At 41.3% G+C, this 24110-nt stretch overlaps 1 protein-coding gene across 1 annotated transcript; it reads left to right on the forward strand.

The window, feature by feature from the left end:
• The first annotated feature begins 5711 nt into the window (after nt 1-5711).
• Nucleotides 5712-22792, forward strand: DGCR8 (DGCR8 microprocessor complex subunit). The gene is made up of 14 exons (XM_071571837.1): nt 5712-5828; nt 10873-11875; nt 12299-12461; nt 13595-13737; nt 14436-14718; nt 15184-15381; nt 16758-16859; nt 17873-17971; nt 18843-18925; nt 20012-20112; nt 20517-20623; nt 20806-20933; nt 21317-21430; nt 21747-22792. The coding sequence occupies exons 2-14, from the start codon at nt 11153-11155 to the stop codon at nt 21828-21830; spliced, it is 2328 nt and encodes a 775-aa protein (XP_071427938.1). The 5' UTR covers nt 5712-5828; nt 10873-11152; the 3' UTR covers nt 21831-22792.
• The last annotated feature ends 1318 nt before the right edge of the window (nt 22793-24110 follow it).

A 24110-nucleotide genomic window follows, 5' to 3' on the forward strand; every position in this document is an offset into this window, starting at 1 on the left:
TTTATGAAGTAAAACCTTTCATGAGTATTGGCAATGAAAGTGCTGCAAGGCAAGTCCATTTCTGGTACTTAATTCCCTCTTAAGGATGCTGTATTTTTCTGGGGTGTTTTTGTTGTGTTGTGATGGGGTTTGTAACTCTCTACTGTGCATGGTTGTCTAATCCAGGTAAGAAAATGGAAAATATTTGAAAGTAAAGAAAGAGCAAAACTAATGCTTCCTTATGGAAAAGTGGAGCCTCACAAAATGCTGCTGAAGGGCAGGAATGCTGGTTCACTGTGCAAAAAGTCAGGACCTTGGGAGGACCTGAGACTTGTTACCCTGAAGATTCTGCCATAGTGGACACTGCAGTGGAGGTGGAACTGTCTCAGCTCCCTGTTAAGTAGCTTGATAAAATACACCTGAGCAGACCAGAGAATGAGCTGGGCCTCAAACAAACACCAAAATATTGATAAGACTTGAATTGCTGTTTTCATAATATCATAAGGAAATAAGTTATTTCAAAATGAATCTGTGAAATACTAAGCAGTAATAAGAAAATAATTAAAGCATCTTACATTTCCAGTTTAGCCTGTGGAACTTAATGCACATTTATGGCTTGGCAAGCATGCCTTATTTATATGGAATATTAGCTACTAGGAATTAGTTTTATATCATTAGGATTCATGTAATAGAACATTGCTGATGTTCCTCATCTGGTTCATTTTCTGCAGAGAAGTCTTGTTGATCTGAGGATCTGGGAAATAGTCTTGACTTGGTGAAAATAGAATTGGGATTGCAATCAGCTGGAAAGGCACAAGCTGTGAGAATTACAAAAGCCACCAGTGTGACTCATGCTGTGAAATGTAGGTTAAGGTGAACAGAGTGAAGAGATATTGAATATATAATATATATATAAATATAATTTATCTGTAACATCCTATATCAAGAGCTTAGAAACTGAATGAAAAAACAGTATCATATTAACATGCTCAAATGTACCATATCTTTTAAAACAGAACCCATAAGGACTGAACTTAGGATCAGATGAGGGAGAAAGATAATAACTAATGTAAACTTTTATATTAAGTAGGATAGCCCTAAATTGCAATCCATTTAAGTCACACACAACATGAATGGTAAAAAAAGCATTTTTCTGCTGATTCATGTCAAATTTTCTGTGTCTTTGTACTTGAAAGATAAATGAAAAAATGAAAAACTAAAATCAGATGAAATGAAAACTAAAATCAGATCAGAAATTGGAGAAAGGAAGAGGAGGAGAAGACCATACTTAATTTAGCAGAGAACACATGTTGATGTTCTGTTTTATGAGCTTGTTCTTTCTGAGGCCTGTGAGCAGGGCAGTGCCAGGGAATGCCCTGGGGTGCCCTGCAGGCTGCCCTGGGTGGGGCAGGGGGTGTGTTCCATGGCCACCTGCCCTGGCCCAGCAGCCCTCCCAGGCACAGAGCCCTCCTCGGTCAGGGACTTACCACACTGGGGAAACACATCGATTTCTTCTGTCTGGTGGAGAAAACCACATCACTTTCCAGACATGAATGAAGATACATTAAATAGTAAACTGGAGAATATGTGGAGCCACTAGTGTCTCTTCCTGTGGTACAACATTCTAATTGGTATTCAATGACTGAGGCTTTTGCCTCTGTTAAAGGAATGTACTCTTTCAAGAAGAAGGTGAATGAGAAGCCAGGGTTCTTCTCTCCCTGAACAGCTGTGCTGTGAATAGCTACCTGCAATAACCAGAGAGCCAAGGTTGCAGAGGCATTACCCATCTCCTGTGAGTCATGTCTTACTGGAATGACTGGCATTTAGAGAGGAATTAACTGTCCTTTCACTTACAGGTGGGTCTGCATTAGCACCTTGGTTTGATTGATAGTGCCCTTACATGGTGTTTCTGATAGTCCAATTACTGTGCTTTAATTCACATTTCATGGCAACCTCAGGTCACAGGGTCTGGGCTGTTTGAGATGGATCAGAACTGGTAGGGGTGCCTGAGGAATGCACAAATTGTTCTCCAACAGGTGGTAGGTTTAACCTGGAGAAAAATTGTCTGAAATGCACCTCACATGGAGAGCAAGTACTCAGCACCAGCTGTTCTGCTGATGGGTCTGCTGCACTTGCAGCTGCAGCATGTGATGGATGTGTCCTATCAGTGTCCTCCCTGTATGGCAGCTGCAAATTTTTCTGTTTTCTCCAGCCATATATTGTGTCAGTCAAGTCTGAGTTTGTGCCTTGGTCTAATATGCACGAGTTTAGACTGGCCAAGCAATGCCAGCATGGCAGTTACATAAAAACCACCCTGGCAGCACGACTGTGTTCAGAACTGTAACTTACTTGCCTTCTGTCGGGGAAAACAAAGGTACTGCCACTGATGGTTTGCTTACAGAAGTGCAGCTACACCTGGACCTTTGACAGCCAAGGACTATGCTCCTGGTTCCTGTCTGTGTGCTACCAGCATTATACAGAGTAGATCAAGCTAAGGAATTAGAGCAGCAGCTTCTTTGTTACCACAGGTTTGAATTGAATCCTGATCTTTAATGGCTTACTAGAAAAATTACCACACAACAGAGGCTGAGGAGCCAGAATGCCTGAAGTGGTTGTCAATGGAATGCTATTACAGCTCTTGTGAAGTAACTAGGATTGATTTGGAGGGTGAGTTTAACTGGTAGAGATGCATAATGTGAAAGCAGCCACAAGGCTGGCTCAGGTTATCTTTACAAATAACAGATAAATTTGGCCTGTTTAAGAAAAGTGCTCCAGACTATTTGGATGACAGGGCCTATAGAAAGCAAAGTATGAAGACTGATATTCTATTGCCCCTGGATGTTACTGATTTTTTTTCTCTGATACTCCTCAGATAAATTGAGTGTGTTTAGGAATGCAGGATTTTCAGCCCTAGGCACAAGTTTGTTCTGTGTATCAAGAACAAGCAAGGAAAGCCTTGGTCAATGTAGGATAGCACCAACCCAGGTCCAAGTGGCAACTGCACAGAATTTTACTTCTGAGTAGCTTGTGCAGTCCAGTGTCTAAAGTGAAGGTCACTTGGTTACTTAAAAATGGGCATCTTTAAAAAAATGTATTCCAGATTTGGATGTACAGCTGTTACTTTTCATATGACCTCTTAGTCACCATACCCTAATTTAAGACTGTCTTTAGTAAAATATCTGGGAAAAGTGCTATCAGCAGTCTGAAACTTTGGAGAACCAGCTGGGTGATGTTTTTCCAACAGGAAAATCAGAAGTCAGATGTGCTTCTGTGGACAGCCCAGTTCAGTTTATGATGAATCTGTGTGGATGGTGAGAACAAGGTTGGTAATTCTGTGGAACTGTTGAGCCAAAGGATGTGTCTACTTTGATTATTTTTGTAGCAATCAACCACCTCTTTTGATATTAGAGAATTGATCTGAGATTGCTCATGGGGCCCCTTTGACATCTTTCCATGGCTGTGAGGTGAGGGCTGACAGAGGGGACAGCAGATTTCAGCAAAAAGTGACACATGAAGACAAGTAATTCAAGCAAATACCAGTTTGCCAGTGCCAAAAAAGCTTTGAAAGCTGCAGTGCAGCTTATTTTGCTAAAATAAAAGTAATGCAGGCTGAGCACAACTTGCCTTTCACTGTTGGGATGTGCTGCAGTTGCTGACAATGGAACTTAGAACATGAAAAAGCCACTGGCTCCACCTAATTTTCATTCCAGTGACTGCAGCCTGGTAACTTTATTGGGAAGATCTTTGTTTTTCTTTTCAGGCTTGGTGCTGTGTTTTGTGTTGACAGCAGTAGTTTCTCTCCAGCCTTTTGATATTTTGTATGTGAAAATCTCCTTGTCATGAGGAAATTTCTTTGCTGCTGATGATACTTCATGATGTTATGGTAACTCCTGACTGCACCTGCAGATGGACCTGCACACTTCTAATTCAGAAGTGGAAGATTCTTGTGCAGGTTTGACAAGTCTTTCATCAGAAGTCCAGGTGGTGAAAATTTTCAGGTGAATTTGCACCTTGTTATTTAATTCTCCAGAGGTCACTTAGGCCTTCTGGGTTAAAAATTTAACCATTATTGAGCATTGTTTTGGTGAAAACATTGTTTTGCTAATGGGTTGTTATTCTTCTTTTCATAAAAAGTGAGGAGTTATTTCCCTGCAGTGTCTGTGTCTCAAAGACTCAGTTGTTGCATCATTGCTTGAAGTCATAGTTTGATTCTCTGAAAATCTAACCCTGGTTATAGTTTTACTTTTCAAGCACTGCAGGCATTTTAATTCTTCCAACTCTCTGCAGAAAACCTCTCTGTGCCTTTTCTGGTTCTAAATGAAACATTTTTCTTCATGTACATATAAAAACCTTAACCCATTTTCTGAAGTGTGTGATCTTGGTGCAATAATTCAGTTGTACAGTCACATAAATGGGCTGCAAGTGAGTCACAATTCTTGCATTTTCACAGACTCTGTGACAGGGACAATCTTCTGTCACAATGGTGGTAATTGGAGGGGACCTGACACAGCAAGAGCCAAAACCAACTTAAACTCTGCACTTTGTCATGAGGTTTTTCTCTCCCAGCTTTGACAGTTCAAGTGTGATGTAAGAGGCTGTTTTGCAAACTGTGGGTGTTTATTAAATACCCCTTCTGAAGTGGTTTAACATTAATAAAAGCAGACATAATTTAAAATCACTACAGTGATGGCTTGAGTGCAGAAGCCTGTTATGAGGAATTAAAATCAGAAAATGCTTTTAGCTGAAACTGCTTCCAGTTTTTCAGGGCAGCTTGCAGGGGTTTAAGGCAATTTGGGTAATTGATCATTATGTGTTGATACAGAGCTGTGACATTATGTCTAAATTATCTCCCTGTCGTTGGATAGATTGGTCCAGTCAAACACAAACATCAAAGGCCTAACACGGGTCTTCAAAATACTATTTAAAATTTTTATTAAGATATTACTGTTACCTTTCATGGAGACCTCAAAGACATGAGATGAGTGAAATATTAGGAAAATATTCTGGTGTCCTGAAATTGCACATGGAAGCCAACAAAACCATTTATCAGTTAAATGCTGTTATGTGGGTGATGAAACCAGTGTGTGTCACGGCAATGCTCCCTCTCTGGTGGTGATTTCAATCCAGGGCAACTGGAGGAAAAAAGCATCAACCCTGTAATTACCAACAACAGCTCCCCACAGCTCTTTCTGGTTTTTGGAGGGGAAGCAAATTATAAAGTTAACAGTGCACATTAGAACAGCAACTGTTCACTGACGCTTCAGAAGTAATTTCACATAAATTGTGTAAGATTTTCTGTACTTACTTAGGCATTGTGTCTGAACACCGCAAACAGATTTGGGGCTTGCTCTGGGAACCGCTTTGTACACACGGCACGAAAACCGGCCCCACTTTGATTTACCCTTTTTAGGTAAATCTATCTTGAAGCAGGAATGCTGCAGCTTGTGCTGCGTAAAGACATAACGAAGTGTTTGAAGGAAAAAGTGTCTTTCCTTGTGGCTGGTTGGCAGAGGGGAGAGGCCCCGGCGCAAAGGGCCCTCACAAAGGCCCGCCCGGCCCGCCATGGCCCGCGCCAGTGAGGGTGCCGCCTCCCGCGCCCCTATTGGCGGAGCGCGGTGACAGGCAGCGGAGCGCACCAATGGGCGCCCGCATTTCGAATGGGTGACAGCGGAGCCGGCGAGCGCCATTGGCTGTGCGCGCGCGGGGTCCCGCCCTCGGGGAGCGCAGGGCCCGGAGCAGGCGTTTAAAGATGGCGGCGCGGCGCGGGGGTTGCCGATCGTGAGGCGGCCGCGCTCGGCCTCGTTGGCGGCCCCGGCACAGGAGCGGCGGCACCGCCGGGGATGGCTCAGGTGGGTGCGGGTGCCGCGGGGCGCCGGGCGGGGCGGGCCGGGCCGGGCCGGGCCCGCGCGGACACCATCCCCTCCGCCCCGCAGGCCGCGGCGCCGGCGGGCCCGCCGGGCTCCTGCCGCCTGCCCGGCCCGGCCCCGACGCGGAGCCCGGAGCGGCCTCTCCCCGCGCACCGCCATCCCCCCGCCGCAGCGGGAAGGCGCTGCCCTGCCCTGCCCTGCCCGGCGGGTGGTGCCGCCCGGGCGCTTCCCCCGCCCCGGCCGGAGCGTCCTGCCCTCACAGCTGGTGGTGGGTCTGGTTTTGTTTCGGGGTTTTCTTGTGGGGGGTTGGATTTTTTTGTTTTGGTTTTTTTTTTTCCTTCCGGGCCGCCCCCAGCCACATCCCTGCTTGCTCGGCCGTGGGATTGCGGTCGGGATGGTGGGCAGGGAGGCGCTCCTGGCGGTGCGGGCTGATGGAGGGGGAGCAGCGGCTCTGGCGGAGCCTCCGCGAGTCCCGCGGGCCGTGCCCGTGTCGGAGGGGACAGGAGAGTTGGTTTTGTTTTTCCCTTGTGGTACGTTGGAGATAAGGTGGTGTGGGTGTAACTCAGGATCCTTCTTGCAGTGTTCCTTCTATTAATAGTAAACGATCTCGTTCAGTCTCTGAATGGTTAATTCTCCCAACTTTCTTGCCTTCCCACCCCTTGCCCTAGAAACGGATCAACTGTTCATTCTTTGTATTTCTTTTCCCTGGGCTTCGGGTTTATGTGCAAAGTGTGTTTCCCGCCCTCACGTGGCCCCCAACACATCCAGGAGTCGCTCCCTCTAAAACTGGAATTGCATCAAACAGTTCCGTTTCTCTACTTTAGATCGTGAGTTAGAGGTCTTGGAATTACGTCCTTGATTTTCCTTTTATGAGTTGAGAAGTTGTCCCTTCTGTTAGGTAATTAAACTTAAGGGTTCCTGTTTTTAATTCTGCATGAGGAGTTGGGGTGCAAGTTCCTTCAGGCAGCTCCTTTTGATTCTCAGGATTATTCTGCATTTTTGGAGGGTGCCTTTCCAAAGGAATGTGCCCAGTTCTGAAATGGGGCGGAGTGCCACGAACTGGAGAAATTCTTGAGCCTTGTGTGAATTCATCACTGATAATGTTGTTGCTGGCCCTGGCTGCGTTTTCTTAAACTTCTTTGATGAGTGACTGACAGAATGGTTGTTCCTTCAGAATCTCTAATGCTGATCATGGGGAGAGAAACGAGTTCTTGTATGCAGTTGTTAATGTACAGAGTATTTATTTTCTTGGCACATCTGGTTTAAAGAATGTAAATTCATTCTCTTTGGGGTTTGTTTTGGATTTTTTTAGCAGTGATAATAAGATTAAACTTATTCTAGAACTGTATGTATCAAAAGATACAATAGGTATAACAAAAAGAAAGTAAATGATTGTAGGTGAGAAGTTGCTTTGTCAGAGGTTAACGGATCTTTAAGTGTGTGTTGGTGCCTCATAAGTTCAGCTCCGGAGTTGCCCTTTGGGGCCAGTGATGAGGAGGATGATTTTTTATTTGGTTAGCAAATAAGAAGAGTTTCTCTGAGCCACTTTTCCTTTGGGGATCCCCTGCATGTGAAGTAAGCAGTGTCTGCTTCCTTTTAGAAGTGACTGTTTGAGGAGAGAATCCGTGGTAATGCTGTTCTGTGTTGCACCTGCAGGTGTTGGTGAAGGAAATATGTTCTTTTTTGGGCTTACTTCTCCCCTGCTGAGCTGCTGGACAGTGAAGGCAGTTCTTTGAGTTTTAAGTTCATGGTTTTTTCCAGCCTCGAAAAAAGATACTTCTCTCTGTGTACTCCTCTTCCATCTCTCTCTATCCTGTCTGATTATGGGAATAGGCAGTGGAGCTCATTAAACAAAGAAGTAGTTTGTGTTTTTCCTTTCTGCCTTCAAAGGACATCTGTAAGACAACTAAGCCAAGACTTGCATTTGCTGGACCTGTGCAGTTTGCTGTGTTATAATTAGAAGTCCCTTGTGTATCTGTATTGCTGAATTTACTTTGTGATGTGAAACTTTTAGAAATGATCTGCTGAAATAAGAATGAGCAGTTTAAAATGTGGAATCTCCTTGTATTGGTTGTCATCTGGAGAACCTGAGCTGTGCATTCATATTGTCAGCAGATCATCCAGAGTGCCTTTGGTGTCCTGTCCTGCCTGCAGGAGCTGTCAGTGCTGTTCATGGCTTTGGAAGGAGTCCTTATGGAAACTGTTGATGGAGCTTGGTAGAGCCTTTGGGAATAAAATCTGTTATTTCAGGACAATTTGATTAAGGATGACAACGTGCAAACTGACTCCTGTTACAACGTGCCCTTGTGTGCTGAGCCTGGTTTTGTATGTGCCACTGTGTTCCCCTGACTGAAGGTCTGTTTGGCTGTTTGTAACCTACAGGCTTTTCTAACTCATCCTTTTAGGTTTCATCCCTTCTGTCTGTCTTTTGAAATACCTGATAGCTCAGGGAAAATCCTTACTGGTTTTGTTGTTGGGTTTTTTTCCCAGCCCCTGATATAAAGGGCATATTGTACTGTCAGTTGGCAAGAAAGGGGATGGGAACTGGACCTGTGTTATTCTGCTTCTCCCCGGCCTTTTGTGGCTTACAGGAAGGTATTGTAGCCCACAGTAACTGCAGAGCCACCAGACTGTTCCCTTATCCCAGGGATGTGGCAGGGTTATGGCCAGAAGGGGAAAAGCTCATTTAAACTCCTCTTGGTCTAGCACTTTTTCTGGCCTCAGTGTGTGCACAGTCCCTGGCAGTGCTTTGGTGTTCATCCTTCAGCTGCTCATCGTTTCAAGGCCATCAAGAAAGGGAAGACAACAGGAATTCAATTGTTAACAGTGCTTGAAGGAGAATAACAAGATCCCTTTCCTGCCAAAAGGAGGGTGTTGTTTCAGTGAACTGCCACACCCAGGCAGGTCAGGGTTAAGTTCTTACCTTTAGACTTTGGTGGTCAAACTGGCTTTAGTGTAGGAGCAGGACTTGTATGGGGGATGTGGGAGGGACATTCACCATCGTCTCTTGTGCTTTGTCACATTTAGTCTTTCCAGTTGGCCCTGGTAGCTCCTTGTACACATGGGAAGGAATTACTCTTTCAGATTCTCATATGCTGGTTTCAGTGTTGCATTTCTGTCTGAATTACTTTTTTGTTATTTTCAAGAGTCTTTACAAGAGGTAGGGTGGAAAAATTTGACTTGGGCATTTAGTTTCTAGGAGTTACTGAACTCACACTGTGACTTTTTTGATTCTTTTGTTCACAGTTAACAATTAAGACACTGATGATTTACTGTGAAGAACTTTAATAATTTGTCATTCACTTTTTTCTTATTTAATCTGAGGAAAGTTATTGCACATACATTTTTAGAGGTATTCTCCAAAATGTTAGGTGTTTCAGAACTTGCTGAAAGAAGTTGTTCACTGCTGGTGTCCTTGTATGTTCATTTTCTAGGATAGGATGGATTTGAAAACACAGAATTGTTTGTCTTGTGAATGAGCCATTTCCAATCTGCAAAGTAACAAGTTTGCATTGGAGAAGAGGGAATAGTTTTAGAGCTCATATCAAATTGGAGTCTTTTTCCTTAGTGATTCTGCAGTGCATGTCAAGCTCAGCATGTTGAATGTGTCACAATTTCAAGTATGTTTAAACATCCCCCCACATCAAAAACCAACCACAAAACATGAACTCCTCTGCTGCCCCAGCAAAACTTGCTTTATTGCCAGATCACCAAAATAGAGTTTGCTCTGTTGTATATTATGCTTTCTTTCAGCCTCCAGGTATGTAGCTCCTGTATGTTGTTGAATTTTTAATTGATCCCATTATAACTTCTGCTTCCCAGCTTCCTGCCTTGCCCCAGTTGGTGTTTGGATATTGCTGTTGGTTTGTTCCTCCTGGGCTGGCCTAGAGATACAGGAGAGAATTATATTTGGTTTCTCAGCAAGTCCCTCGTGGCAGCCCAGACGTTCTGCTCTGTTGCCTTCAATGTTACACAGCAGTGAAGGACTTGGAGCTTGTCTTTCTACAGTCCATGTGTGGAGTTTCTCTGCTGCCTGGGGATACTTTGAACAGAGCAGGCTGAGCCAGTGTCTTGGGCAGAGTGACACTGCCTCATTCCTGCCTGGTAGAAAGATTTCAGCCTAGTTTGGGCTGGCATGGAGGGACTTGGAGAAACCAAAATAAGCAGGTAAGAAATTATTCTTCCTTTCTCAGGTGCTTATGGTCCTACACAGATGACAAAAGTGTCATTGAAGTCATCATAGACATGGTAGAAAGAACCCATCTAATGTAAAAAATAAAGAAGCCCTAAACACACTCTCCCTACCTGCTGGAAAGTTTCTTAGAGCAATTGAATATTTTTTCCAGGTTAAATTACCTAAAACATTGGCTTCTAAATTAGTTTCAGCTTCTGTGCTGTGTATCTGGATTTGAATTCCTTGGACAAAACAAATAATTCCCTAATAGTACAAAATACAAGAGTGAATGTCTAATACCTGTTTATCCAGAGAGTGATTTTCTCTGCCATGTTAGTAAATTACAAGATCTCCCATTAACACTTTCCATGAGATTTCCAAAGTATCTAATAATTTAAACTTTGAAAAGCCATGTGTCTTACAGACCATAGTTGTTAAAAACCTGTTGGTTTTGCAGATTGTCTTAAACTCTCAGCTAATTACCCTTCCTGCTCTGTGGGTAAGTATGGCTTGAATGTCAGGTTGTAATTTGTGGGAGAACCTCCCCAGAATGCAGTTTGTTAGTCTGTTGTGCTCAGTGCCCTGCCTGCTAATCAAGCAGAGATAGCCAAATAAACATAATTCAGGGCAACCCTGTTAGCAAATCCTTCTGCTGGTGCACAGCTCAAGCAGTAAAACCAATTGAATTTCAGCCTCATTCAAAATGCTATCTGGGTACCTTGTGTTTTCCACTGTAAAAATGTCATTCTTCTGTTTGAAATTTATACCAGAAGGAGTGACATGTTTTCCTCCTGCCTGGGATATTATTTCCATTTTTTTTCCTGTGACAATTTTGTTTTTTTTTTCTTGTAGGTTGAAAGAAGAAAAGGAGACCTGCTTGTCCAATGAAGATGCAGTCTTAGTCTTCAGCTATTTAAGCTGAATGCATTGTGATTTCCAATAATTGAGACAGTGATTCTGAAAGCTGTCTACATTAATGAAAAGAACAATGTAGTCAGCTTAACTGAATCATCAGTGTTGCATTGAATAGGACATGATAAACCAATCCTGATGGACTTATGCATGTTAGGAATATAGATACAAACATTTATTACAGCCTTGAGGGTTTCTTTAAATAACAGCAGTTTTAAAAATGGAGAACAATGAAAATGTTCCACCCCTCCCTAAAGAACCTGCAAGAGAAATGAATGTGGAGAGTCACAGTTGTCCCCCTCCTCTGCCGCCCAAGGAACAGCCTCCACCACCTCCCCTGCAAACGTCCAGTGACGCAGAGGTAATGGACGTTGGCTCTGGTGGTGATGGACAGTCAGATGGCCCTGCTGGGGACACGCCCGGTCTGTGCAGGACGCAGCTGCTCACCAAGGGGTCTGCCTGCTACAAGAGCCGTCTGATCATAGACCCCAACAGCTCTGACCACAGCCCCAGAACTGCTCGTCACGCTCCGTCAGGTCGAAAGTTCACCCCAGATCTTAAGTTGCTGAAGGATGTGAAGATCAGTGTTAGCTTTACAGAAAGCTGCAAAAGCAAAGATAGGAAAGTTCTGTACACTGGAGTTGAGCAGGATTATAAGGCAGATGCAGAGTTTGGGATTAATAATGTCAATGGGGATTTGCATGTTTGTCCTTTCGGTGGTAGTAACGGTAAAGCTGTAGGAATAGGGGGTGAAAGTGATGACAAGAAGGAGGATGAAAATGAGATTGATCAGGAAAAGAGAGTGGAATATGCAGTTCTGGATGAGCTAGAAGATTTTACCGACAATTTGATGGAAATAGATGAAGAAGGAGGAGGGTTCACATCTAAAGCAATCGTTCAAAGAGATAAAGTGGATGAAGAAACCTTGAATTTCTCGTATGAGGTAAGCAATTCCACAGGTTTTTGGTGGGTAAGAGGTTTGCAAGTGGCTAAGAAAAAAACCTTAAGAAACAGTCTCTTCTAGGAGTGTGAATCAAAAATGCAGAATTTTCAGTCAGACCATTGGCTGAAAAGTTCTGTAATGTGTTTTGGTCAAACTCAAAAGTTTGAGTGTGTCAGTTTGTGTAGTTCTATAGTTTTGTTGAAAATAGCATTTAAAAGTCTTTTCACACAATTGCAGCTCATTTTATTGTGAAAAATACAGTTCTCACAAAAACTTTCTTATTTTTCAGTTTTTTTACTGGAACCATTGGAAATTTCTAGTTTCTGTATGGAAGTGCATATCAAAAATGTTTACTTTCTCTATGCAAGGGAAAAGGGAGGTTGGTAGACCCAGAAGGATGGTGTCTGATGGAGTCTCTTTCAGGATGACTTTGATAATGATGTGGATGCTCTGCTGGAAGAGGGTCTTCGAGCACCCAAAACAAGGAGACTAGATAATGAGAAATATGGTGGTGAGAGTGATCACCAGTCTGATGGAGAAACCAGCGTGCAGCCAATGATGACCAAAATTAAAACTGTACTGAAGAGTAAGTCAGTGTTCATTAAATAAGCACAGCTCTTGTATGTGGCTTTTGTCTGTAGAACAGAAGCATATCAGCAGGCAAGGTGTGGGACAGCAATTCTTGTGGAATCATTAATATGCTGGGGAATTCTGTTGTTTTAGAGGCTTGTTACTGTGGGATTTCTCATGTTCCTAAACAGTGAAGTTGATTTTTGCTTTTCATCTGTTTTATGTAATAAGAATGCATTTTAGTGTGTGGTTCCTTGAAAAATACTGAAGAATGTCACCTCAGTGGCAGGGAGGGGAACAGCATGATCTTGGGTTTTTGTCTTTCATACCAGCTGAAGACTTTGTGGGCATTGTGGACTTTTTCCTGCTTCAGTTGCATAACTTCTGCTGTTGAAACTGCTCCATGTGAAGTCTCTATGCACACTGTTTTAAGTTACAAGTAATGACTAGAAAAATCCATGGCTTACATTTGTCTAATTTCTTTGTGTAAATGTTAGAAAATACTAATAAAGAAGAGCTGAGAATGTGAACCAATCCACAAGAACTTAGCTGAAAATATTCTGAATTAAAATTAAAAATAACACACTACAGATATTTTGAAATAAGAAACCAAACAGTTTTTTCCTCCAAAATTGTACACTTAGCAAAGGATTGCTGGGAGGCTTCCAGCAAAGATGAATGATCTCTGATTTCTGATGTAGAGAGGAGTGAGACCTCAGCTTACAAATGAACTCTTTGCTGGCTGTTTGAGTCTGCAGGTCTGGTGGTGTCTCAGAATTTATTCCAGATTGTCAAGTGGAAAATTCAGTTGTTTATAAAGCAAGTGTGAGTTTTCCAGTAAATACAGTAGAGCTTGTAATATAAATACATAAAAAAGAGTAATGAGAACAAAAAATTGGCTCACAAAACAAATCAGTGTATATAAAAATTAGTACTTCCATTGTCTTTCAGTTGAGAACATAATGGAGTCTGTTATTTTTCAGGATTTAGTGTGGGTTAGAAGCACATACCTTGTTACTAAAACAACATCTCTCTACAAAACATTTTTAACGTTTTATTCTTTGAGACAGAAAAAGCAGTGAATATAAACCTGGATTATTCTTCTTTCAAGAGGTCTATGCAAGTTTAAAGCCATTCTTTGCTTTGAAGGTCGTGGCCGCCCTCCTACAGAACCTTTGCCAGACGGATGGATCATGACATTCCATAACTCGGGCATTCCTGTATATCTGCACAGAGAATCTAGAGTTGTTACCTGGTCTAGACCTTATTTCTTGGGAACAGGAAGCATAAGGGTGAGAGCTGTCAATTATTTACATAATTACTAAGATTTAAAAACTCCCTATGTTCCTGCAAGCAGTTGAACATGTCTCTGCTTTGGCAGGCTTGTTTCCAGTGTTAGGTCCTTGGAAAATGAGCTCTTCTGTTTCTGAAAATTTGATAAGATTTTTTAGGTGCTTTGCTTTTCTCTTTGGATAGTTAAAGGCAATGAGGTGGTCTTGTTTGGTGCCTCTGTTTTTCTAGCATGTGGCTCCAAAGTAATGGTTTTATTCTATCAGGAAATATGTATGGGTCATTTATTTGTAGCTGTAAACTAGTCTGGGATGTGGCTGATGCTCCACATTTACAGAAGTGAGGATGTGACAGTCGTGAACCCAGGGAGTCTGCAGAAAGTGGAGTTCATGCCATGGCCTTGTGCTCCAAGAAAGCTCAATGGCTTTTATGAAAGCATTTAGTATTTGCATGTAATTGAACAGAATGTAGTTGTGCTCTAAACCAGCAGCACACTTGGAAGGTTTGTGTCAGTGTTGCACAGTCACGATACCAGGGGAGTGGCCCTGCTCAGCACTGGAGCAGAATGAGATTCCTGACCAAAGGGAAACCAGAGCCTGCACTGAATAAAAGTAACTTCCATCTTGATTGCATCTTTTCAGTTTGAGTTTTGCTTTTGGTGACCTTGAGATACTGATACTGTGTTATTTTATATTTACAGAAACATGATCCTCCCCTTAGTAGCATTCCCTGCTTTCATTACAAAAAAATGAAGGAAAATGAGGAAAGGGAACAAAACAATGACATAACCCCCAATGGGGAAGTATCACCTATAAAGCACTTAGATAAATCCTCAGAACTGGACTGCCAAACAGAAGAACCAGATTCCACTGCTGCTGATTCCGGGCCTTTAGATGACAAAGACCCCTCTGGGGGAGATGCAGCACAAGGAGCCTTGGGACAAGTTAAGGCCAAAGTTGAAGTATGTAAAGATGAATCTGTAGGTATGTATGGAAAGTGGGGTCTTTTCTTGGCTGAAGGTGGGCAACTTTATTCCAGACTTGGCAACTGAATGATAATCTCACCAGAGATCATGTGGTCAGTTATCTGTCTGCACAGACTGAGATGTGGAGAAATAGATCCAGTATTAGAAATCAATTTTGGTTTTAACAGGAAGAGGAATACACAGTGATGAATTTTGCTGAAGCCTTGAGGGTCCATGTGGAAAGGTTTTGCACAAAAAATAAAAACATTCTGGAAGTTTAGTCCTGTAGACTTGATCTTAATTTAAGAATCAGTAAAGTCAATGTGTACACTTGAATTGCTTGTAATTAGTTCTGTTAGTATAAAATAGCACCTTAACCTTTTGCTCCTACTGTAAGAGTGTCATTATAGCACATTTAAACAGTGGAAATGGGAAACTTAGTGCTTGCTCAGTGTAGAGAGAGTAACTGGCTTGTGTTTGTCAGATCTGGAGGATTTCAGACGTTACCTGGAGAAGCGTTTTGACTTTGAACAAGTGACTGTGAAGAAGTTCCGGACCTGGGCCGAGCGGCGCCAATTCAACCGGGAGATGAAGCGCAAGCAGGCCGAGTCCGAGCGGCCCATCCTGCCTGCCAACCAGAAACTCATCACCTTGTCTGTGCAAGATGCTCCTATAAAGAAAGGTTGGGATATCCACCTGCACTTCACATACTGTGTTAAAGACTGATGGCAGTTCTGAGATAAAACCTGAAATAAAACAAACCCGCTGTAGGGAGTCCATTTATTCTTGATCTAGAATCTTGTGTTCTTTAATCCATCATATTACACTGTAAAGGAAAAATACTGTCAAAATACATTTCCTAGTAAAAAGAATAATTGCTAAATGAGGAGGTCTTCATTTGGGGTTACAGTCCTGGTCACTAGTGACTGCCTTTAGCTCTAGTTGCTGTTGGTTGTTGCTGAAAACCCTCCTGCCCAGTCATTCAGTGCTACTGCCTTCTCAGTTCTGTCCCAGTTCTAGTTGGTCTCAAATTAGGGACTGGCTACAAATGTCAGATTGATCCAGATTAAAACCTCCTGTGAAAACTAGAAATGTAAAGCAGTTTGACAGATGCAGTTAAAAGAGAACTGTGTGTACAGTTGCCCTGTGGTGTGAGGAGTGGATTTCATGTCTAATGAGAAGCTGGAGTGTTCCCTCTCATCTCTCTTGACTGCGTACACATAACAGCTCATATGACTGCAGTCTGATTAAAATACCCACAGACCTGTGGTTTGGGTTCTGTTTTAATTTGGTCTATTGTCATGTTTCTGAGTTTCTTCTCTTTAGCAGAATTAAAGCTTGTAGGTTGCATATTGACCATTCCCTGTTAACAGGGAGGTGCAGCTGAATTTTTAGTTAATACATTTTTATCATTGAGTACAGGTTTAGAGGCACATTGAAATTTATCTAAATTCTTTGCACTTTATCTGTCTAATCTTAACTTTCTCTCCCATGCTGCCCTGCTGAGCCAGGGTTTGTGCTCTTGACTAATGATACTGTTCCAAGAAAAAAAAACGACCAAAAAGTAGCCTTCGAAATAAAAAAAGAGGACATTTATGGCAAGGGGGCAGTGCCCTCATCTGTGGCTTTCTAGACAGGATTTTAGGCTGGGGGGCAGGAAGGGAGAAAGACTTCAAACCTACAAACCAGACTCAGTGTGCCTGTTGTTGTGTTTAGGAGCAAATTAGAGGATTTCTAATTGATGTTAGCTGCCAAAACACTGTGTAGAGGTCCAGAGACCATGGGACTGCAAACATTGAATATAGAATGTTTGACTTAGCTCATAATTAGTGCACTTGGTAATAACAATTTCTCAGACTTAACATCTCAATAGTTTTTCACTGAAAATGGACTTGGAGGTCTTAATTACCCATCCCTGATTCAACAGCAGTTCATTTAACTTGAGCAAGCACTTATCCCTTGGGGCTTGTAATCTATTTATTGGTTTATTTTCAGTAGAAATAATCTTTTAAAAACTTCAACTGCTGAACTTCTTCCCCTCTCTGTCCTTTTTTGCAGAGTTTGTTATTAATCCCAATGGGAAGTCTGAAGTTTGCATTCTGCATGAATATATGCAACGAGTCCTGAAGGTTCGCCCTGTTTACAATTTCTTTGAATGTGGTAAGTCTGTTACAGTTTGTTACACAACCTCACACCGTTTTGAAGGGTTTATCTCATGCTTTCATATCTAACAAAAATAAAGAACCCTCCAAAAACTCAAACAAAAACCCCAACAACAAATGATGGCCATTTTTCTGGGAATGTCTGGAAAGTCTTTTGTGAGTAGATAGAGTGATTTTGCTTATAGGATTAGAAGAATGGAAATAGAAGTGTCATTCTACTGGACTAACTTAGTAACTTAGAGTTACTGAGAGCCTGTTTTGTGGTTAGTGGGGGATTTGTGTGGAATGCTGGATGGATATCTGTGTTTTTAAACAGCTTTTCATTTTACTCTGTGCCTGTGGTGTGAGAGTTGGTTTAGTAGTTCCTGGCTTGGGCTGTGCAGGGGCTGTGAAAGGGATGGTAGAGCTTGGAAAACAAAAGCAGGGGAGAATTTTATTTTAAATAAATATTATGGAGGAATGCACTTGATGCTTCATCAAGAATGCAAAAATGTTGCATGTATGGAAAATATAACTGGAATCAAATGAGTGTTTGGGTTTGTTTCCTGAAGTGGCATAACACACGTTCTGTTATTTCTTGCTTTTGCTGTTTTGGGGTTTTTTGGAGGGCAATGTGTAATTTTCAGAATTATGTTATTCCTATATATGCATTACTTAATGTAACTGAATTATATATTGAGAATGTGTAGCTCTTGTATTCACACTGTGATGCAGAAACTGTGGAACTAATACTTGAATTCTGGCAGATTACCAGTGATCTCTTAAAATGTTCTTTATTTGGAAGAATGAAGTACATGGTGGTAAGTCTCTGTTAATGGAAAACTCTTGTTAGTTTTTCATGTGCTGGAGCAAGCAGTTTGCCAATCTTTACAAAGAATAGACAATTTCCATCCCTCTGGAAGTGAAGAAGAAAAGGAAATATTGATGGGGTGGTATGTCCTCTCCATGATGGGTGCATTTTACTTTGAGAGTTGTGAAAAGCTTTCTTGTTCTTTGCTCCTCTATTTCCAGAGAACCCAAGTGAACCTTTTGGAGCCTCAGTTATTATTGATGGAGTAACTTATGGGGCAGGAACTGCCAGCAGCAAAAAACTTGCCAAGAATAAAGCTGGTAATGTTTTTTCTTTCTTAATACCAACTCCTGATTTGCTTATCTGTTTTCATTTCTAGTTTGGAGATTACATGTTTGCCACAGTGAATGGGAAGGGGTTTGTGAACAGTCAGAGGAGATGTACAAGTGTCCTTTTGGTAAAGTTGCTGTTGCAGAGACTTTGCTGACAAGCACAGATTCAGTGATGGACTGGGACAGAAAACCATGATGAAAACTGATCTGTTAACTTCCATGTAGACTGTTGATGTATTACTTAGTTCTAATTGTGTGAGTCTGTAATAAATGTGTAAATAATTATGATTTAGATGGCAGTGTCTGACACATCTGCTATGTTAGAACTTCTGACTGATCTCTGGATTTCAAATGTCTTTAGCCCAAGGCTGAAGAAAAAACAACCCCTCAGCATGTAAAGATGTCTCTGTGGTGCTTTCTGCACTTGGGAAATACATCAGTGTAGCCAAATCACCAAAAGCCAGCCCAGAACTGTTTGTGCATGGAAAGAAGTGCTGTTTTGCTGTGAAAGTTGAGTGAATCCTGGTGTGCTTTTTGTACCATCCTGTGGTTCTGAGTGCCCTGGTGATACAGTGCCAGGGTTCAGCTGCAACAACTCTCTGCTTTTTGCTGTCAAGGGCCCTGGGCCACTCTTAAAGTGAGACTTAACTATTTTTTTTAACCCTTTCATAGGCACTTGCAAAAAGCATTTTTTTCTTAGGTTAGTTAATTGTGAGACTTCAATTATCAACTTGAACAAGTAGAAGTACAAGTGAATAAATTCCTTGTCAAAGAAAATGACAGTTTATTAATAGAGGACATGTCTGTCTTTATAGTCATTGTTTAAAATAAACTTAAGATGTTTAATCACTTTCTGCAGCTCGAGCTACACTGGAAATCCTTATTCCTGACTTTGTTAAACAGACCTCTGAGGAGAAGCCCAAAGACAGTCAAGAACTTGAGGTACTGAGCTATTCCTGGCTGTCATTATCAGAGTCTGTTTTGAAAAACATTGCACCTGCAGTGTCAAAAATACTACTGAAAATTCATAAGGTTGTTTTCTCAGTCAAATGGAAATGTGAAATTCTTCATTTAGACCAAGACCTGTGGGAATGAGGATGTTAGGGGCTTTTTTGGTGCCTTTTTTGTTGTTTTTTAATTGGAATTGATCAGAAAATTTACTGTGATGCAGAGAACTAGTTCTTTATTGATTATATCAGGTCATTTACTGAAGACCTGAAATGTTCCAGGATTGCCAGTTCTGTCCTGGCTTCCAGAATCCTCTGGCCAATGCTGTGAAAAGCTCAGAGCCAAGTGCTGTCTGATTTTTGTGTGATCATCTTAGGACACCAACTAAGAACTGAAAGTGCTCAGGCTTTTGAGATGTTTTAATTCCTTGTGAATCTCAGACTGCAGACAGAGACATTTCAGTAAATCCAAGGAAAAGTTTCTTTAAGAGGAGAGTATGTGCTACATTCTCAGGTACTGGGAGTGTAAAGTAGCTCATGGCTCAGTGATACTGATGGTCTGAAGGAAAGGTCAGTGATGAGCCTGAAAGGAATGCTTGAACTTTAAAAAGTGGAATACACAAATGAGTTGTACCTTTGCTTTAACTTAAACTCTGTTGTTTGCCCTACACTGTTGAAATGGTCATTAAGAAAATGCAGACAACTTTTTCAATTGTTTTGAAATACAAAATGTGCCAATAGCTGTTCTGGTTTTGGGGTTTTTTTATTAAACCACAGCATTTTGGCAAACAGAATTTCATCAGTTAAATAAAAGTCTTGTCCTCAAAGAGAAATGTTAATGAATTTATAAGATTTTTATGTCCGTTTTGTAAAATTAGAGTTAAAACAATTCTTTAAATTGCATTCTGCAAATGTGTGGCAGTTTTAATGATGTTGATAAATAAATACCTCCATTATGGACTTAAAAGCACTTTTTAAAGTATTAAGCAGAGCACAACAGAATTTGTTTAATGTTGCAATAAGGACAGTATTAGGGTCTTATTTGCACAAAGCACAGTGACCCTTTTCACTTCCTTTGTAGTATTTTAACCATATCAGTATTGAGGACTCACGGGTATATGAGCTCACCAGTAAAGCTGGACTCTTGTCTCCATATCAGATTCTCCATGAGTGCCTTAAAAGGTAAGGCTGCAGCAGCAGGACAGTTCTGTGGGGCACAGGGCAAGTGTTTGTCAGTGCCCTGGGCATTGGTGGGCTGGCTGAGCTTGCTGTGCCCCCTGTGGCTGTGACAGACATGGTGGGCACTGAACTGCTTGATGCTGAGTCATTTTTAGTTCATATTTGCTGTTCATGCCTCTTCTGAGATCAGGATTTAGTTGTGGGATGTGTATTTGGTTTTCTTTTATACAGGTTTGCTTTTTCTTTCAACTGATGTTACTGACCTAAAACATATCGTTGTTAATTTATTCTGAAATTTATTATTAATATATCTAATTTCATTGCAATGGCTCTCAAAGATAACTGGAACCACTTCAGTTGTTTGTAGTCTTACTTAGTATATGATCTTGATTTTGTTTGTGCTTAAGAAACCACGGAATGGGTGATACATCCATAAAGTTTGAAGTGATTCCTGGGAAAAATCAGAAGAGTGAATATGTCATGACTTGTGGCAAGCACACGGTGCGAGGCTGGTGTAAGTACAGCACCTGACAGTGTCTCCCTCTCTGCCTGTGCTCCCTGGCTGCCTGTTTGGGGTGTTTGTTGTGTGCTTATTCCACTCTGCTCTGGTGCCTCAGTTTTGACTGACACAAGTCAATGTTTTCATCTCATTACATAACGTTCAGCAATGACACAGTGTCATTGTTATTTTCACAGGCAAAAATAAGAGAGTGGGGAAGCAATTGGCTTCCCAGAAAATCCTGCAGCTGCTGCATCCACACGTGAAGAACTGGGGCTCTCTCTTGCGCATGTACGGCAGAGAGAACAGCAAGCTGGTTAAACAGGTGAACGTGCCTTTGGTGTGGTCAGAACCTACCCTGTGACTGTAGTTCTGCTTTTGTATATTTTTTGATTTCTAAATCCAATTACAACAAAGCTTTAAGTTGTCAGTTTTGGTCCCTCTCATGGTGAAGGCAGTGTCTGCTTGGTGAGCAGTTCTCAGTTCTGAAGTGATCCACAGACCTTGCTCTTGCCAGAACACAAGAGATTTCACTGTGTCAATCTTGCATCTTCTGTGTCCACATTATGTCACCTGTTTAATACTTGACAGTTAACTAACTTGTGGAAATAGATGTTATTACTTAAGAAAGTATGACTATTGCTTCATATATGTAGATTTTTTTTCATCAAAAAAGTTGATCAGTTGTTTTGTGTTCCTGTTGGGTAGGAAACCTCTGACAGAAGTGTGATAGAACTTCAGCAGTATGCCAAAAAGAACAAGCCAAATCTGCACATCCTGAACAAGTTACAGGAAGAAATGAAAAAACTGGCCCAGGAAAGAGTGAGTACTTGTGCATTTGCAAACAGCAGGAATGCCGTGGTTCAAGTGTACCAGTGATCACACTTTGCTTGTTCTACACAGTATCTTAACTTGATTAGGGGAGCTACTCCTAGAGATGTTCCATCCTCTCTTTTAAACTGGCTTGTGGTTTCATTCTACCTACTTCAGTAAATTTATTTTTAACATTAGCCCAGGTTAGCCTTTCACAATGATTGACAGGAGCTTGGCTGAAACTGTTCAAAATTTTAATGGTGTTGTTGTATGATTATATTCTCTTTATGACTGGGTGGTGGGGGATTGCTTTGTGTGTTTTCAGGAGGAAACACGAAAGAAGCCCAAGATGACCATAGTGGAGTCGGCTCAGCCCGGCAGCGAACCTCTGTGTACTGTCGACGTGTGAGGAGCACGTGGGGAGCAATAACACAAAGGGAGGAACCAGATTTTCAACACTTATTTAAAAATTGTTTGCTGCAGAGTGCAAGATAACTTTTAAAATCCAAGCTGCTTCAGTTATGCATTGTTCTTTTTGCATCATCAGGGCAATATTACTTTTTCCTAGTTTCTTTTTCTTTGGTTAGGTTTTTTTTTCCTTTTTTAATACCTCTGAGATACGAACGTCGAAAGGATCGATCACAAAGATCTGTGACTTGGGCAAATGCACAGAGGGACAGGCATGTTCACACAGGACAGAGTCAATCAAGCACTTTTTCCTGGAAAGCCATCCATGATGGATGTATTTTACCTATGAAATTCAGAATATCTATGTACAGGCTGAAGCTGATGTTATATATATACACATTCATATATATGTATATATAAAAGAAATATATGTACATCTTCTTGTATGAACATGCCTAAAACTATTTTTGTGAAAAGTTTTGTTGCATTTCAGCACATAATAATATGCACTGATAAGACACTTTGGTGACAAATACAGGAAAGTGATGAGCAATGTTCCTAATGCCATAGGATTAGGCCAGTAATGCTGTTTTTGTTTTGCTTTTGTCTCCTGCCAGGCTTAGTTATTTGACATCACAGGATGCAGATTTTTTTATTACTTGAAAAGAGCAAGTATACCTGGTAGTGTTGAGAACAGGTTTGGTATCCAAAGTTATTGGGGTTTATTTTAAATGAAAAGAGCCTGTGTGAGTTTACAGATCATTTGAACAGGGGAAAATATGGCCCTCATTATATGATTAAAATAAAACCTGTAATTTGAAAGGCTGTTTTCAAAGCTTGGAGCCAAAATGCAGCTGATGATGGTTGATAGTCTGAAAATATTTTGCCAATGACACGTTTGAAGACTTTCCACTCCCTTCTCCCAGCAATAAAACAATTCCTCATTTGTTTGGTATCAGATTACATCTGACTTGATCTATTAAGTCTTAATTAATTTGCACCATAAAAGCAAAGAATTTAGAAAAAAGATTAACACAACCCTAAAATCTGAAATAACTGCAGCAATTTAGGTTTTGGAAAAAAGTTTTTGTTTTTACTTTTTTTAATTACATTTTTAGTTTTTAAAGAAAATGTGTAACTTCTGCAATGAAAATTAGAATGTAGATTTGGATTATGACATAGAGTAATGAGTAGAATGAGACCATATAACTGGTTATACTCATAAGAAAATCACAAATATGCAACTCTTCTAAGATGCAATGCTGGCAGACGGGCAGTACTCACTGTCATTGGAGGCTTTATTGAGTGAAGCACAGAAGAAGCAGCTGTGGCTGAAGTGGAAGCACTGCTGTGTGGGTTTCCTTCTCCCTGAGGGGGTCTGACTGGGTGACTGCAGGGAGTCTTCTCGTGGAACCCTTTCTTGGTTTGGTCTTAGAGAAGAGAGTGCAGACCACGCTGGTGGCGGCCGGGCCTCAGTGGTTCCCAGGAGCTGCACTGCTCTGTTCTACACTCCTCCTCCTGTGGGAGGGAAAGAGGTCAGTTCTCTGTACCTGCTGCAGCTCCTGGTGCTTACCTGGACAGGCATCTGGGGGCCCGAGGGGGTTTTTTGTGTGTGTTTTGTTTTTCCTTTGATTTTGGTGTGAGTTTTTATTTACCACGTTACACAGAGAGTGCTGCAGTATATTGAATTTAGTGCCTACTGGATTTTAACAATGTTGGCATCAGTATTGTAAGACCTCCTTGTACATCCTGCATTACTTTGGAACTATGTGGATTTTAATTTATATTTCAAGCTAATGTTCTTGAATGTGTTGCATATGATGTTTGAGGTTAAACAGGAGGAGTCTTGGAGTCTTGTTTCTGTGTTTGAGAGATACACTCGGAGGTCTCTGCAACTATGAATCAACCCATTTTTATTATTGTATTTAGCTTTTTAGTTCCAAGAGTTGTAATCCTGTTACAACAGGATACGGGTAGTTGGAAGACTATACATAAACTTATTTAAAGAAGTGGCCTGTCTTAAAAAACAACAACAAAAAACACTGCCTCGGCTTTTTTTTGTATAGCTTTAATAAATCTCCATCCTTTGAAGGGTATATAATATTGGTGCAGTAGTGACAAGCAGTGATTTGCTGTTTGTCTCTTTTTGTTGTTTTTATTGGATTTTTTTGTTTGTTTTCCTGAAGACAGGGCTTGTATCTTCTATGCCTAAACGTATTACTCTTTTAGATAGGTTTTATTTCAGCTTATATGTTTTCAGCAGAAAAATCTGTACTTGGAT

This window comes from Pithys albifrons, chromosome 17 (assembly GCF_047495875.1).
Source record: "Pithys albifrons albifrons isolate INPA30051 chromosome 17, PitAlb_v1, whole genome shotgun sequence".
Classification (NCBI taxonomy): domain Eukaryota; kingdom Metazoa; phylum Chordata; class Aves; order Passeriformes; family Thamnophilidae; genus Pithys; species Pithys albifrons.